The sequence below is a fragment of the Triturus cristatus genome, chromosome 10, assembly GCF_964204655.1.
Source record: "Triturus cristatus chromosome 10, aTriCri1.1, whole genome shotgun sequence".
Lineage (NCBI taxonomy): Eukaryota > Metazoa > Chordata > Amphibia > Caudata > Salamandridae > Triturus > Triturus cristatus.
In genome coordinates, this window is record NC_140593.1 from 1,110,252,634 (window position 1) to 1,110,268,069 (window position 15,436).

The 15,436-nt window shown below is 44.2% G+C and overlaps 1 protein-coding gene across 1 annotated transcript in view; it reads left to right on the plus strand.

The window, feature by feature from the left end:
• TEKT4 (tektin 4) overlaps nt 1-15,436 on the plus strand; it is a 104,281-nt gene that overhangs the window by 5,549 nt on the left and 83,296 nt on the right. Inside the window, exon 2 of the mRNA XM_085629334.1 lies at nt 1,184-1,254. Coding sequence (XP_085485460.1) covers nt 1,184-1,254 — 71 coding nt within the window. The remainder of the gene's footprint in view (nt 1-1,183; nt 1,255-15,436) is intronic.

Here is a 15,436-nt window from a genome sequence, read left to right on the forward strand (position 1 = left end):
GCACCGTGAGCTAGGAAGAACATGTGACTCCTACACCCTGTAACCCTCACTGCCGTACATAACACATCTTGTACGTTGATTAACACACACATGATTTATTGTTAATGTATAATGTTTAAGCGTGATGTAAAGCACTCAGACACCCTGCGTTGGGGCGAGTAGCACTATAGAAGAAATAAAATAGTGGTATTTTAATTCCTATTTGTGTAAGTACTGGGAGAGAACCACACATCTGACAATCTTACAGTGCATGCTTATCTCTTATATACAGTCAAAACCACGCCTCCCTTGAGTACCTGCGAAGTGGTAAGCTGTGCGCCTTTGTGTCCTCTACACTGGATTTGAATCAAAGTGTGAGACACCAGACCGCGCCCAGCCAGGCTACAGGAACAAAGGAGACCTGATGGCCCCTTACCGTTGGCCTTTATCAGGCATGCCTTTACCACACAAATCTTGACCATGCATATGCCTTTACAACGCGTTATATATATTCTAACTTGTTGTAAATGCATACGTGGTAAAGGCATGTGTGTTAACTGCATTTATTTGCGTGGTAATGGATGTGTGGTAAAGGTATTGCACGGTTCACACCGCATGCTAAATTATGTTTCCCATAGCTCTTATATACAGGGACTGAACAAAGTCAAAAGTATGCCTCCCTTGAGTACCTGTGAAGTGATAAGCTGTGTGACTTTGTTTCCTCTCCATTGCATTTGAATCAAAGTGTGAGGCACCAGACCGCACCCAGCCAGGCTATAGGAACAAAAGGAGGCCTGATGGCCCTTTACCTTCGGCCTTTATCTTTGGCCCAGCTGGAGGTGAAAATAACAAAGCCCCCGCGCATGCACTTTGCTGCTTGGAATAAAGCAGGCAACGTGCAGGCACTGCTGAACTGTCCCGGGGTATGAAAATTGCATTCGAACAAACTCAGCATATTTCAGCGGCCTGACGTCTTGGCTGGGTGGACGGCGCCGCCCTGTGAAAATCGAGAGTAGTCGCCGTGTACCGCCCTTACCCCTGACTTGTGCCCTGCTTAAATTTATTGCCACAAAACTCAATGAGGCCTTCAACAGGGCTTTCATAGAACACGACTGTTGAATTTGTTTCCCTATTTAATCCTGCAGTTAAAAACATGAAAAGAGTTTGATCTCAGCCTAAATTGAAGTTCTGCTTGTCTGTGCAGGAAATGGAACTGATCCGAAACGTGCAGGAGCTTCTGAAGCGAACTTTAGAGCAGACCGTCATGCAGATCCGGTAAGGCACTCTGGGAGGGATCTTGTGTCGTCCACATGCATTGTTTAACATGTTTATCTGCTCCATGGTTACAAGAGCTCTGTTACCGAGGACTGCTCAATGCCAACCATGGGGACCGGTTTGTACATTACAGTTTTAGAAGTGTGATATGGTTAATTAAATGACTACATGCACACAGTGGATTCCTTGCATATTAGTGGCACCTGCCATCTGACATCAGGCTAGTTTGCACTCATTCTAAATGCGAAAAAAGGTGAAAAACAACTCTTGGGTAGAAAGTTGAATCCTAGACTCTATACTTCACTGGCCCAGTCTTTGGAAGAGCAGAATTTGGTCCTTGTGCTTGAAGACCACCCAAGTCTTCATCTTCATCAACCTCTACAACCCCCCACCCCCCACCCACCCACCCACCCACCACGGTCTGTGGTGGAGACCCATGGCCCTCCTTCACAGAGGCTTCAATCTCCAGAGAGCGGTGCTGAAGTTGAGAGCACTGTGGCTGGGCTGCATTTTCACCCATCACTGCCCCAGGACTGCACACACAAACCATCATTTCAGTCAAAGTCTGTGGCTGCTTTACCCCAGCGGGGGCTACAGAATTTTACTCGGTCAGCCAGCAGTCAACTCTGACCGTGGCATCAACCCCAAGAGGAGGCATGAACCTAACCAAACGTATCATTAATTTGACCTAACTGCATTATTTTGTAATCTATAGCTCAGTAGCCTTTGTGAAATCGTGAAAAAATTACCAGAAGAGTGTTATCTTGAAAATTTACGAACCCTCCTCCGACTCATCTCCCTTTCACACAAACAGCCCTTTCCTAATTTGTTTCTAGGAAACAGCCAGACACATTTTTCAATTTGAAGGTCCAGAGTTGTTTCTCTCGTAATACATCATTCTTCAGGCATGACATCTGTTTTATTAACCTTCCATAGGATGTCATAGGATGTCATCACCATCATCAAATAAACTTTATTTGATTCAAAAGTAAGCATCATACATAAAACATCTTTAACATTTCCCAATACAATATTTGGGGTGGATAAATATTTAGATTTCACAATATAAATTTTTTAAAACATGATCTTAAGCTTTCAGCGTATTCTATCACTATCCGAAAATAACTGCATGGATTTAAACCGTTCAATCGCATTACCCGGATTTCCTAACACAATTCATATTGTTTCCTAATTGATAATGCACTTCTATTAAAATTAAGCACAGCACTACAGATGGCAACCGAAGATAAAGATAATAAATAATTAAAACCCTCTTGATGCGAACTAGGACAAATTTCCTTCAAAATTGGCCTAATAAAACGGGCCCTTATATCCTTATATAATGTGCAAAAGAGCATAAAGTCATAGGATGTCATTGTTGCTGACTCCCTAATCTATGTGACTGTCTCAGGCACTGTGCATAGCAACCGTGTTCCAAGATGACAGCCTCGGCATAGTAGTCCATTGGCATCATGGATATTTCCGCCCCCCCCCCCCCCCCCACTCAGTACGTTTAAAACTAGTTGGGGGTGCCACCTCATGTGATTGGAAACAAATCAGTAATTCCACTCATCAGACTCAACAGTAAATATGTTGATTGTGCAACTCCATTGTGTATCAACAGTCTGTATTTGCTTTTTCCCATGACACGCAGCACCACCGTAGTTTAATACCGCAGTCATTCATTTGGCGTAGGTTAACCAGCAATTGTTCCCACCATACTGTGTAATATTATTGGCATATAGTCCAACATTTCTGTCAATATAATACTTTTCATGCTATACTGTAATTTTGCGTAATAGTTCTGCAGTCTGAAAAAAAATATGTGATTTTGTCCTTCTTGGGGTCTTCATGTGTCTGGTCACCCTTGGGTAGCTGCACGCACTAGAAATCCCTAAATCAATCAATGAATCAGTCAATCAAGCATAGGATTTTTAGCTGCAGTACACAACACTACACAATTCTAACTTAATTTGTGCACTCACAATACTTACATTTTTGTAGTATGCTGCTCAGCCAGGATGTGTGTATTTTAGAATGCTGAAGGTTAGAATGTTGGTATGATTTAGTCAGTTGCTGTATGGGCTGAGCAGAGCACAGACGGCTCCTGGTGGGGCTCTCCTTTATTACTACTTAAATAAATACCATCTATGAATTTACAAAGATCGGACAACCCTCATTTATTTCCATTACATTTGGCGACGATTTGGAAAGGCCCTGCGCTTCAACTTCCAAGAAACCTCAAGATAAAGCTACCTCAAGATACAAAAATTCTGAAGCAGCAGCTCAACTCATCTGGCACTACGAGCCCCACCAGTGACCTCCCACCGGTCGCCCTCAACTCCAAAGTGCCACTTCCTACCTGCAGATCCTGTTGCCTTCCAGTTCCTTCCCACAGTTCCTGTCGTGTCCGCATGCCAGTTCCTTCCTGCATGCCAGCTCCTGCGACACCTGTCGCCCTCAACACCAGTGCACCAGTCCCTGCCTGGCTTTCCTCTCTACTGCCTGCAACGACGATATCAGGGCTGTTTCTCTCATGCTACGTTCACAGAACCTCCCCAGTTACCAGTCATGTCAAAAACAGCGCAAGTTCGCTACTGTGGAGAAGTATTTTGCGGTGACTAAGACTGTAGCTCACTTCGGCACTAATTGTGAGTACTTGGTGTATTTTACATATTGCCCCCTGTATGCTCCTGTAATGACGGTTAAACTGCTACCGTTAATTTTTAAATTGGCACGAGCTGCCTACCGTGAAGATATACTCAGCGCGTGCATCCTCACCTGTGCCCCGTGCTCTTGCGATGCTTCATCATCGTCCTCTATGACGTGAGCCTGCCTTTCTTCCACTTAGTTACGCTTTGAAGCATGGTGATGCCTGGAGTCACCCGGCATTTCTCACGTCGGCGTGCCGCCATTTTAGTATTGGTGCCTTCCATCAGTTCATGTGTAGCTTCCGGCACACTACTCTCGGTGTCAGCCACTCGTTTTTGCCATCCAAACCTCCCACGGATTTCCGGCGTGCCTTCTACCTACACATCGATTTTACCCAAGGACATTGGAGCGCCTTAATAGATCTTCCGTAGGTACTGTTTCATTTTTTTATTTTTTATTTTTAAACATGCTGCCTCCTCACATTTGTAAATGAGACAAGCCGTCTTCTGTGGGAACCTTCAACACCACTTTGATCTGCCGTTTCCTTTTGACAGTCATTTATAGCCTTGGATGCACTTCCTGCTTGCGAAACCTTCTTTATTTCTAACTCCATATTATACACCTTTTCGGCACGCTCGAAGTACTGTACTTTAACTTTTCCAACAGTGCCATCTAGTGGTTATCTTTCCCACCGCATCTCCTCAAGGAAAACAAAATTCCAGCTGATTTAATGCATATGTTCAAGTGTTCCTTCTGTTATTTTAAATTGAAGTTATTCCATCAGACTCAACCTCGCCTGGAGTTACCTGCAAGGCTCATATCATTACCATATGGCATTTACTATTTTCATGACTTTGACATCATTTTCATGTACTTGCCTTAACATGTCATTAGCGCTGTTACTGTAAATTGCATTTTTACTGTGTAGCATGTTAAAAAAAAAAAAGGGGGAGGGGTAGTTCTACATTTACGTTGTTCACATCATATGTTTTTTACTGTGTGGCAGTTTTATCCACACCAACTCCTTAAGCCTCTTCATATTACCTATTATCGTGCGTTTGCTTCCACACTTTCTTCTGCTCTGAATGTCAGTTTATTCTCCTGCGGTTTCCATATCTGATTCCTCAAGCCACATCTAGTGACACATTACATTGTTTTACATACTTCCCTATTGAGTGCCAGTTGCACTTTCTACGTTTACATGTGTGGTACTTTAAACTACACCCACAGACACATTTCATTGTTTTACACATTGCATTATAATTATTATTTTTTTTTTTGCATGCGCATGTTTGTTCATCACATCATTTCTGGTACATCCACTTTTAATGGCCATTTTGCATTTTACATTTTTACTTTGTACTGTGTGGGTACCTCCCACACCTTCCACTCAATTTGAGTGAAATTTTACTGCTTTATGTGGTCCTCCTCCACATCCGTATCACATTTTCATGTAGCACATTGTGCCGTGTGCCCCTTCCGCACACCTTTCACCCTAACTGTTGTGGGAATTTTCATTGTTCAAGGTAACTTTACATTACAGTGCTTATTTACATTATGTTACCATTTATGTACTTTACAGTGCCTTCTTTCTAAACCCCTGTGGTAGAATTTCCGTAAGGCACGTGTCGCGATAGCTTACACGCTACTTATTTTTCATTTACATATCCCCTTTCATGGGATGTAAGACAGTTTGTATTTTCACCCTACATGGTACCTGTATGTGATTTAAAATTTTTCAACTGTCTAGTGGATTTATTTTCAAAAATCCACCTAGGTGTACCTCACACACCTCCCTTTTGCCTTTAAAGTGCTTTTCCTTTCTTTCTTCTGCACTTACTGTTCTTTTCCATTTCCTTTCTGCTCGCCACCTTCACAATGGTCTGGCCAATTCCTTATTTTTCATGTTTTTGCACTACCTTTGCTGCGCAAATTTCTTCCTTCATTTCTTTGCTTGTTTTTCTTTACATCACTCTTCTCTTTACAACTTCATCTTAATCACATCTGTTGTCTCCATTAAAGGGGGAAGAAGGGTTGTGTTCCTTTTCTATCCATGCTTTGCTTTCGTCTTTCATACGTCAGTGCTTTTCTCAGCGCTTTTCTTTTAAAAGTTTCAAAATTTGTTACCCATTCATTACATGTTTAAAAAAACTTATCATTATCTCATTACATGTTGTAAAATGTATTCTTTATCACATCTATTCAAGATTTATTCACCTTACGCTTTGATCGTAACCTTTTGTTGTGCCTCTTTGAAATCTCCTTTCTCATTGCAAGGAAGGGAGAAGATGTAGTATGCTGCTCAGCCAGGATGTGTGTATTTTAGAATGTTGAAGGTTAGAATGTTGGTATGATTTAGTCAGTTGCTGTATGGGCTGAGCAGAGCACAGACTGCTCCTGGTGGGGCTCTCCTTTATTACTACTTAAATAAATACCATCTATGAATTTACAAAGATCGGACAACCCTCATTTTTTCCATTGGGTAGCTGCACGCTATAGAAATCCCTAAATCAATCAATGAATCAGTCAATCAAGCATAGGATTTTTAGCTGCAGTACACAACACTACACAATTCTAACTTAATTGGTGCATTCACAATACTTACATTTAAAAAACTTCAGAGTGCAGAGAATTTCTAACTTTAAAGCAGGATTTTTTTCTCAGTTGATCTGGGATTGGCTGCCTTTTTTTAGCTCTTGCCTGCCGACAGCTTTTCGCTGTCTGTTGTCGACGACCACCTATGAACAATACCAATACTTAGAGTGTGCTTTGGGGCAGCTCATAGCTTACCATTGCTTCGCTTTCATATCGATCGCTCTTGTTTGCTTCATTTTTGATATCTTGACTTCCTCTTTTTGTTTGTCCCTCCCCTGGAGCATACATTTTTTATCATCCTTTGGACGGGATGTCTCGTATCCTTCAATAGCTTCACATCAGGATCGACATGTTTTTTCTTTCCACGCCCTATGATTGTACATGCATTTTTTTGTTCTCTCACCTGTGTGCTGCTTCTTTCTTGACATCCACAACACCCAGGGTTTTAAGTGAGCCAGGTCTCACCGGGTCTGAGCACCGGCAGTTTTTTTTAAGGGGGCCTCGAAACGGGTCTCTATCGGGCTCTGTGTTGTGCCCTCGCACAGGCGGTCCGTGTTTTTTTTTCTGGACTGCAGTAACAGCAGGCACATCGGTGAGCGTTGTAGAGGAAGGGAAATCCTTTAAAGAGAGTCATTTTCTCTCTGGATTTCCCTTCTCTTTTTGAAACTCAGGAGCAGCAACATTGTCCTGGTGTCACCAGGGCTTTAAGTGGAAGTTTTTTAAAATATTATATACAAGCCATAGTTGATGCTTATTTATCTTATGCAACTAACAATCATTGACAAAGCCAATAGTCCTGACGTGTAGGTATGATGTTACTTTTTGTATCGTATATGTGGAAGCAATGACAGGAACAGCAAAATACAAGTCGGGCGGGACACTGTGCTAAACACAGATTTTTAGCTTACGTGTTTTTAAGCCACGCCCTTAATTACATTGACCACGCCCCTTTGAGAGACCCCCCAGTTTTTTCATCCCACTTAAAGCCCTGACAACACCTCATGTTTGGCATGTGGCTCCCTCTTCACAAGCTTGCCTATTGCTTCCTATAACCCCCTGTCATACTTTGCTTTTTCGATCTTTTTTTCCTGCAGCATGGGCACATATTGATCTGGAAGTGCGAAGAAGAGGAGTCCATTGATTAAATGAAATATGTCAGGAACACATCTAAGATAAATGTGGAATCACAACCCTACAACATCAATTCTACATTTTCATGCTTCCTCATTACAATTTTGTTCTGAAGTCCAGCCACAATTTAGTCATTGCAACTGTTAATGGCTCCTTGCAATCTGTGGGCAGGAGGGACCCTGCAATTATGACACCCTAATCCTTTACCTCAACAGAGCACTCACAATTCAATGAATCGGAGACAGTGTTAAACTTCAGAATTATGAGGCAATGTGTCCCCATCTGTGCAGCACCCAGCCTCACTTTGCTCATAGATGCATCCCAGTTGGCAGACAGTACCACCATGGCCAACAATGTGATGTGGCCTATTCCTTCCCTTGGATCTGACTTCTGTCCCCAACCCAGGGGAATCTCTGACCACAAAGACAGAAACCAACAGTGGCCACTGACAGCTGTCAGTGACAAGAGCCAGGCCCCAGGCCATCCAGGGCTCTCTAACCTCTCTGGTTTCTCAGAGTGGCGGGAGGTAGCCCTAGGTGACTGGCACCCTTTGTCCACTCACCCTTCCTTTAGTTCAGGGCGTAGCCTGAGACTGGTCCTTCAACCTAGGTTCTGTACCCTAAGGCTGAAAAGGTGCCTGGCAAGTCAGGCCGTTCGGGAGAGTACCCCTACCCCCCAAGGGAAACACATTATTTAGGTGTTGTGTAAGAGTCTGCCTGGCAATGGTCTCCTAACCCCTGTCCATCTGACAGAGCATGGAGTCCTCCCAGTCCAGAAGTGGTGTCATCAGGATCAGTCCTGAGATGCGCTGACCTCAGCGCTGGCAACCCCTGACCCACTGGTCCTCCCACTGGGGACTGTCTCCCTCTCTTACTCCTCCATCTGGACTTCTGCACCCTCCTCTGTGAAGTGGTACAGACAGACACCAGAAATGGCATGCTTGTGCCAGTCCCCCAAGCTCTCCTGACCGTATAGAGCCCCTTCCATGTATGGTCTCCTGGTACAGACTAGGCTCCCTCCCTGGTGTTCCCTCTGGGAATTATCCAGGCTCTGGGATTGGATATAGGGCATCCAGGGCCTCTGCCCTCCCTGACCTCTCCTCCTACTCTGAGAAGGGAGCTGGGACCTACTACCCATCCCACTGCACTGAGATCTTTTTCGGCTACTGTGAACTTCCCCTGCCCTCGGTTTGGGGGAACCTGAGCCACTCTCTTTAGGATCACTCCCAACTCCCAAATGCCTTCCAAGACCCTCTGGCACTCACCCAGAGATCAGACGTCTTTGCAAGTTCCCTGGAGTCAGAGAACTTACACTCCAACAGGTGGTTGTGTAGCTCTGGAAAACAGTGACTGAGCATATGCTCTCTAGCAATCAAATTGTACAGTCCCTAAAGTGTATTAACCATACTATCCTTCACCTAACCATCCAGTGACTCAAAAAAGTACCCCACAAAATCCCCCCAGGACTGGTGAGACAATATATGACTGCCCCTGAAACTCAACCTACACTCCTCTGGGGTGACTCCATACTTCCTTACTAGTGCTTCCTCCATGGGGGTAATCCTCTCCCGGGCACTGTCTTCTGGGGCCAGTAGAGTGTGCCTCCCACTATAAGGAATATGACTCCCTATGCCAGTTCCCAAATCCTCCTCAGAGATCCTGGGCACCTCCAGGGCTACCTCATATGCCTGAAACCACTGGTGTATGTCACCCCTCTCCTAGAAGTTAGGCACCAAGTGTCTGGGTATGTAGGCCTGTTCTTTAGTACTGGACATGGTACTTTCGCTTCAACCATCAGTGATGTACTCAGCCATCCTGGCTTCTAAATCCAGCTCTCTCAACCTGAGCTTATGAGCTAAAATCATTTCCTTCTCCCCCATATCCAATTTCCTTTTTCCCATTTCCCATTTGAGTTTAGCCAGCACCAACTTGAGCTTCCTGGCTTCCTGTCTGCCCTCCAGCTCCTCCAGGGACAGACCTTTGAGAAGAAACACTTCTGCCAGCTCTGGAGGTAGCTTTTTCTCCATTCAGGCTGGCTGCGCCTCCTCACAGGAAATGCTGGATCCTTCAGCCATCAAGCTCAAACTCCAGTGCTGTAGGTACGGCTGTTGGCTCTCAAGATTGATCCATGGTTGTTGCAGAAACTCGGAAGGTTACCTAAGAGGAAAAAATTGTATATTGGTATGTAATTATCTGAGATATGAATTTAGTGTACACCAATCACTGTATGTAATGCACAAATACAAGTCCTATCCCCACTGCTGAACAACAACGTTGGAAATGGGGTCTTTACTTGGCAGAGGTATGTACCCTGTCCAAGTAGGAACCACCACTCTAGTCAGGGTAAGTGTAGTATACACTAAATGTCTACCTGTGTTCCCCCTCTGATAGCTTGGCACAGAGCAGTCAAGCTAAACTAAAGTGACAATGTGTAAAGTATTTGTGGACACACACACACAGTAACAAAGTGAAAACACCACAAAAGTACTTCACACCAGTTTAGAATAAAGTCAATATTTATCTGACTAAAACAAGATAAAAACGACAAAAATCCACCATACACAAGTCAAGAAATGAATTTTACAAGATTAAATTCACATGCAGTGCTTAGAAGTCAATAGCTCTGACTGTAGCTATCTAGTCATGCTTGACCAGGGCACATCCAAAAGTTCATTTTGACCGTGATGGAGCGCGGGACGAATACAGGAGTCATGCAGATCCGCTGACAATACCTTGGATGCGTCGATGCTTGGGGATGATGAGGTGCGCAACGGAGAGGATGTGCTGCGGATGCAGGTGATGCGTCAGTTCATAGAGGTGGTGCAGGTGATGCGCCTATTGCAAGGCTTTGGTTTCTGAAGGCGGTGCAGTGTCGGTGATTCGTCGTCAAGAGTGCAATGCGTCAATTCCACAGTGTTGAAGGCGAACTGCTGGGCAGAAAGTGATGCGTCAGTCGAAAGCCACGCAGGGCCAGGAATGCTTCAGGATGGTGCACCACGGACGTCGGTGATGCGGTATCTGAGACTCACAGAGCAGCAGATTTGTTGAGGTGCTGTGGCAAATTCGGGCTGTGTTGAAAGTCGAGGTTGTTGCGGCACTCAGTTGGCAAGCGGTGTCCAGGACTTCGGTGCAGGCAGCAGCGATGCATCGATTTCGCAGGGATGCGCTGGTTCTGAAATAATGCTTTGGAGTCGATGTGTCGGCTTCTTGGTTGCAGCACAAAATTTCACTTCCAAGGGCACAGGACTGGATTTGGCACCACTTGGGAGAGCAGGGTCCACAGAAGAGGAGCCCAGGTGCTGGTAGCAACATGCAGGTGCAGTCTATGATTTACCTGAGTCTTCAATAACAGGAGGTAAGCTCAGTTAAGCCCATGGAGAACCTTAGAATTGCAGGATGTAGAGAGTGAAGCCCAGTTCTTTAACTCCCAGGCAAGAAGCAGCAGGCCAACACAGTAAAGCTAGCAGCAAAGTGGCAGTTTAAAACTGCACACACAGCCTCTGCAGTGACAGGCCTGAGACATGTTTGAAAGGCTATTCATGTGGGTGGCACAATCAGTGCTGCAGGCCCACTAGTAGCATTTGATTTACAGGCCCTGGGTACATGTAGTGCATTGTACTAGGGACTTACCAGTAAATCAAATATGCCACTCATGGAGAAACTAAATGGCATTATATTTTAGACACAGAGCACATGCACTTTAGCACTGGTCAGCAGTGGTAAAGTGTCCAGAGTCCTAAAACCAGCAAAACCGAAATCAAAAACCGAGGAGGAGGAAGGCAAAAAGTTTGGCGTAACCCTGCAAAAAGAGCCATTTCCAACACTGATGATCATTTTGAATTAAAACTAAAAGGGCTTTGACGCTTCCATATGCATCAATGGTAGGGTTGATACCCTCTAAGAAAAATATTGTACATTTATATATGTTGGGAATCCTAGAGGAAATAGGACTTTAGTACGATTTATTGTAAAATCCTTTATACTCATTCTTACCTGTTAGTTTTGCTCTTGTTTACATTGCTGATCATGTATAATTACTGCAAACACATCTAAAATACTTTTAAAGAGATTCTATCTCCCATTGTATGTGTTTATATATCAAAGCAAAAAATACCACCTTTTGCTGATTTTTCCCATTTTTCTTTAACGGGCCTTAACATAGAAACAATGTCCATCAAGCTAAAATACCAGCCTCGTGGCACCCTAACAAGAGATAGCTGCACTGGATGAAGAGTGCATGAGCTTGTGCAGCCTCTCATGACCTTCCAGTAAACAGTGGCTTTCTTTCCCCATTCTTACGCAGTGAAGAGATTGGGTGAAATACACTCAGGGCGCAGTGAGGCTAAGTGTGAAAGGATGCAGACTCAGCACAGCACAAAATGTGTCTAATGTGCACATACATACTTTTGAAGATCCTGTTAAGTATTACTTTCCAGGTCCTGAAAATCCATCTAGCCCCCCTGGAAGGCTTATGTACTCTGCTGAGCTCACTTACTCAGTGACACCGGTTTTGCTAACTCCAATTGCATCTGTGTGGTGTCGCCAAAGGCCAGCACTCCCATGTGGAAAATTGCTCCAGTAGCACTGTTCCAAGATGTAGTTTCCCTTGGAAGTTTCTCAAACTCTGACCAAGCCCTTTCCCACAATAGAAATTGACATAAAGGTACTACCGCCAAGAGAACCACTTCACAAGATGAAATGGGAATTTGTACATGGGGCTCCATTCCCCTATGTGGAATGCTACGCTGTGTAGAATTCCACACAAGGGGAACAGAACTCCCACACTCCCACGTTTAGCCTGTAAACCTTAATATGGCTCAGCTTTACAGATGCACATCTGTGATTCTATGTGAATACATGAGTTGGGGACCATCAAAGGGCGCTCAGGCAGAGTTTCAGTCTGTGGCCGAAGTTTTAAGTTTTGTAATGATGGCCTCATATTTGTTGCTTTCCGTAGTTTCTCTTCATGTCTGGCCCATCCTACATGTCTGATCCACAATTCCTGGCATTAGAAGTTCAAAGTCTGCACTGATGAGCCATGAGCATGTCGCATGGCGACACTACTACACCCATCGTAATCAATCCTCCTGTTTTTCATTCCCGTTATTGTCGCGCCCTCCCCAGCCCGTCAGCATGCAAATGAGCATGCCACATGCGTAGCTCTGTAGTGCACGTCTTTATTCTTCAGAGTGCAACTGTTAACTGCACGCACTGCATCATAAACATTATTAGACACACACAACCGATTACACCATTTTCCTACAGGGTCCATCAGGGCCCAGAAGGGTCCTCGTATCCATATTCACAAGACACGACAGCTCCCCCTTTGTTAAATAAAAAGTACAAATATTACATATAAACATTATAGTTCCTCAATGAGTCGTCGACGTGCTTGAACCACTGTTTCAGATCTTGTCTTGTGAGGAGGATGAGGCGTAGGAGAGAGGCCTACCTCGGGTACAGGTGATGCAGAGGCAGGTGTATGAGTGTGGCTCTCTGGACTCGCAGGTGGAAATGTCTCACTTCCATCATCTGGAGCCGATGAACATCAAGGCAAGTGTTTGAAATGTGACGAGTCTATTGTGATGGACTTACTTGGACGTTGAGCTGTCACCATATGTCCTTTGCTCGTCACAGCCCTCAGTGGGTCAGCAGCAAATGGAGCATGAGACTTGCGTTTCCATTTATGTTTGACCAGGACCTGGTGTCCTTCCTTAAAAAATGCATCCCAAGCACATTGCCGTTGGTCAGCATATGTCTTCATTCTGGACTTGTGAAAGAACTCTTGTATGGAACTTGTTAGCATCTGTCGAGCTATTAGTGGTCCATTGTGGCAATTTTGTTCACATGGCTCTCCCAAACATTAAGGTGGTGGGGCTTTCACCTGTCGTGGAGAGTGGAATTTGTTCTGTAAGCATGAAGGGCTGAACATAAAGCTGATTTGAGGTCCCTTCCTTCTAGCGCAGCATGCTGAGCTACTCTCTTTAGGGTGGCCATGAATCGTTCAACAATGCCATTCGCCTGTGGCCACAGAGGTGCACTTTTCAGATGTTTAACATTCATATTAGTGAGAAAGTCTTTAAACTCCAGGCTATTGAAAGGTGGGTCATTGTCAGACTTAGAACGGAGGGAACACCCAGTGTTGAAAAAATGTAATTTAATGTCCCAATGACTTTGTCATGTGTAGTTGATGATAGGTCTTCCACGAGAGGAAATCCTGAGTACTCATCAATGACTACCATGAGATGATGTCCATTGTTGCGGTGTCCAAAGAAATCCACTGCAATTCTCTCCCACACTTGCTTCAGAAGATCAGACATAACTAGTAGATGCCCTGTTGTTTTGGGAGATAAACACAAATGACAGGCCTTTAATTCTCTTTCAACTCTTTCATCAAGGCCGAGAAATCAACACTCGGTCTTGGTGAGCTTTCTTAGTGGCGAAAATGCCACGATGACCCAATGACTTGTTGTCTCAGACTCTCTGGAATGACAATTCACGAACCCCCTAATATAATGCCTTCTTGAATAACCGAAAGTTCCTCTCTCACATTTTTGAACTTTTGACATTCAAAGTCATCTTTAAGAGGTTGAGTATGTTTCCTCCAGGATTGCTGTGCAACAATGCCCTTGAGGGCAAGCATATCTCAATCAGTCTTCGTAGCAGCGAAAATATGTTCCACGGATATGGCTGCAGGCATGCTTGACTTAACTATGAAGTTAATATATGCCTCAGCCACTTCAGACATTGTACTAGGACACTGCAGTGATAATTGTGAAAAATTGCTGGATTTTGATCTTTCCTGGGCCTATGCACAATAGTGTAATCCTACTCTTATAGTTGCAACCCCCACCTTTCGATGCAAGTGGACATCTTGGCTTTCAGATTTCCGAAGATGGTGAGCAACTCCTGGTGATCAGTGACATGGTTGAAGTGCTTTCCGTATAGAAATACATATAAGTGTTCACAAGTCCACAATACAGCTAGGCTTTCTTTATCAGGTTGTGAATAAGCACGTTCGGTCTACGAAAGACTAATGCTTGCATAAGGCACAATGTGTCTGTTGCATTGTGTCCATTGTGCTGGGCAAGGATTGTACCCAGCCCCACTGGACTTGCATTTACCACAATCTCAGTATGTAATTTTGAATAAAAATAGGCCATTTCAGTTGCGTTTTCAATTGCAAGTTTAATTTTCCTAAAGCTCTGATTGCATTCATGTGATCACTTGAACAGAGCGTTCTGTTTTGTTATATCTCTTGATGGGGCACTGACTGTGGCAAAGCCACTAATATACTTGGAACAGTAACTGGCCATGCCGAGGAACGATCGCAGCATGGTCACATCCTGTAGAGGGCAAGGGGATGATAAGGCTTGCACTTTAGTTGGATCTGGTGTCATCCCCTTTACTGAGAAAATATGCCAGAAGCATTTGAGTTTTGTGAAACTCACACTTTTCTGTGTTCAAAGTGAGACCTGTATCGGCAAGTAATGGCATACTTCTGTAAGGGCTATGTCATGTTCCTTTCAAGTGCCCCAAATACCAGTATATCATCACTGTAATTAAAAGCATGTGTGACAGGCGGCATTATGTGGCCAATGACATCCTGAAAAAGCTTTGCAGCTGATTATACCCCAAAACCTAGGGCATGATTTAGATCTTGGCGGACGGGTTACTCCGTCACAATGGTGACGGATATCCTGTCCGCCAAAATATATATCTCATAATATCCTATGGGATTTACATTTCGGTGGTGAGATACAGTCACTCTTGTGACGGAGGAACTAGTCCATCAAGATCTAAAT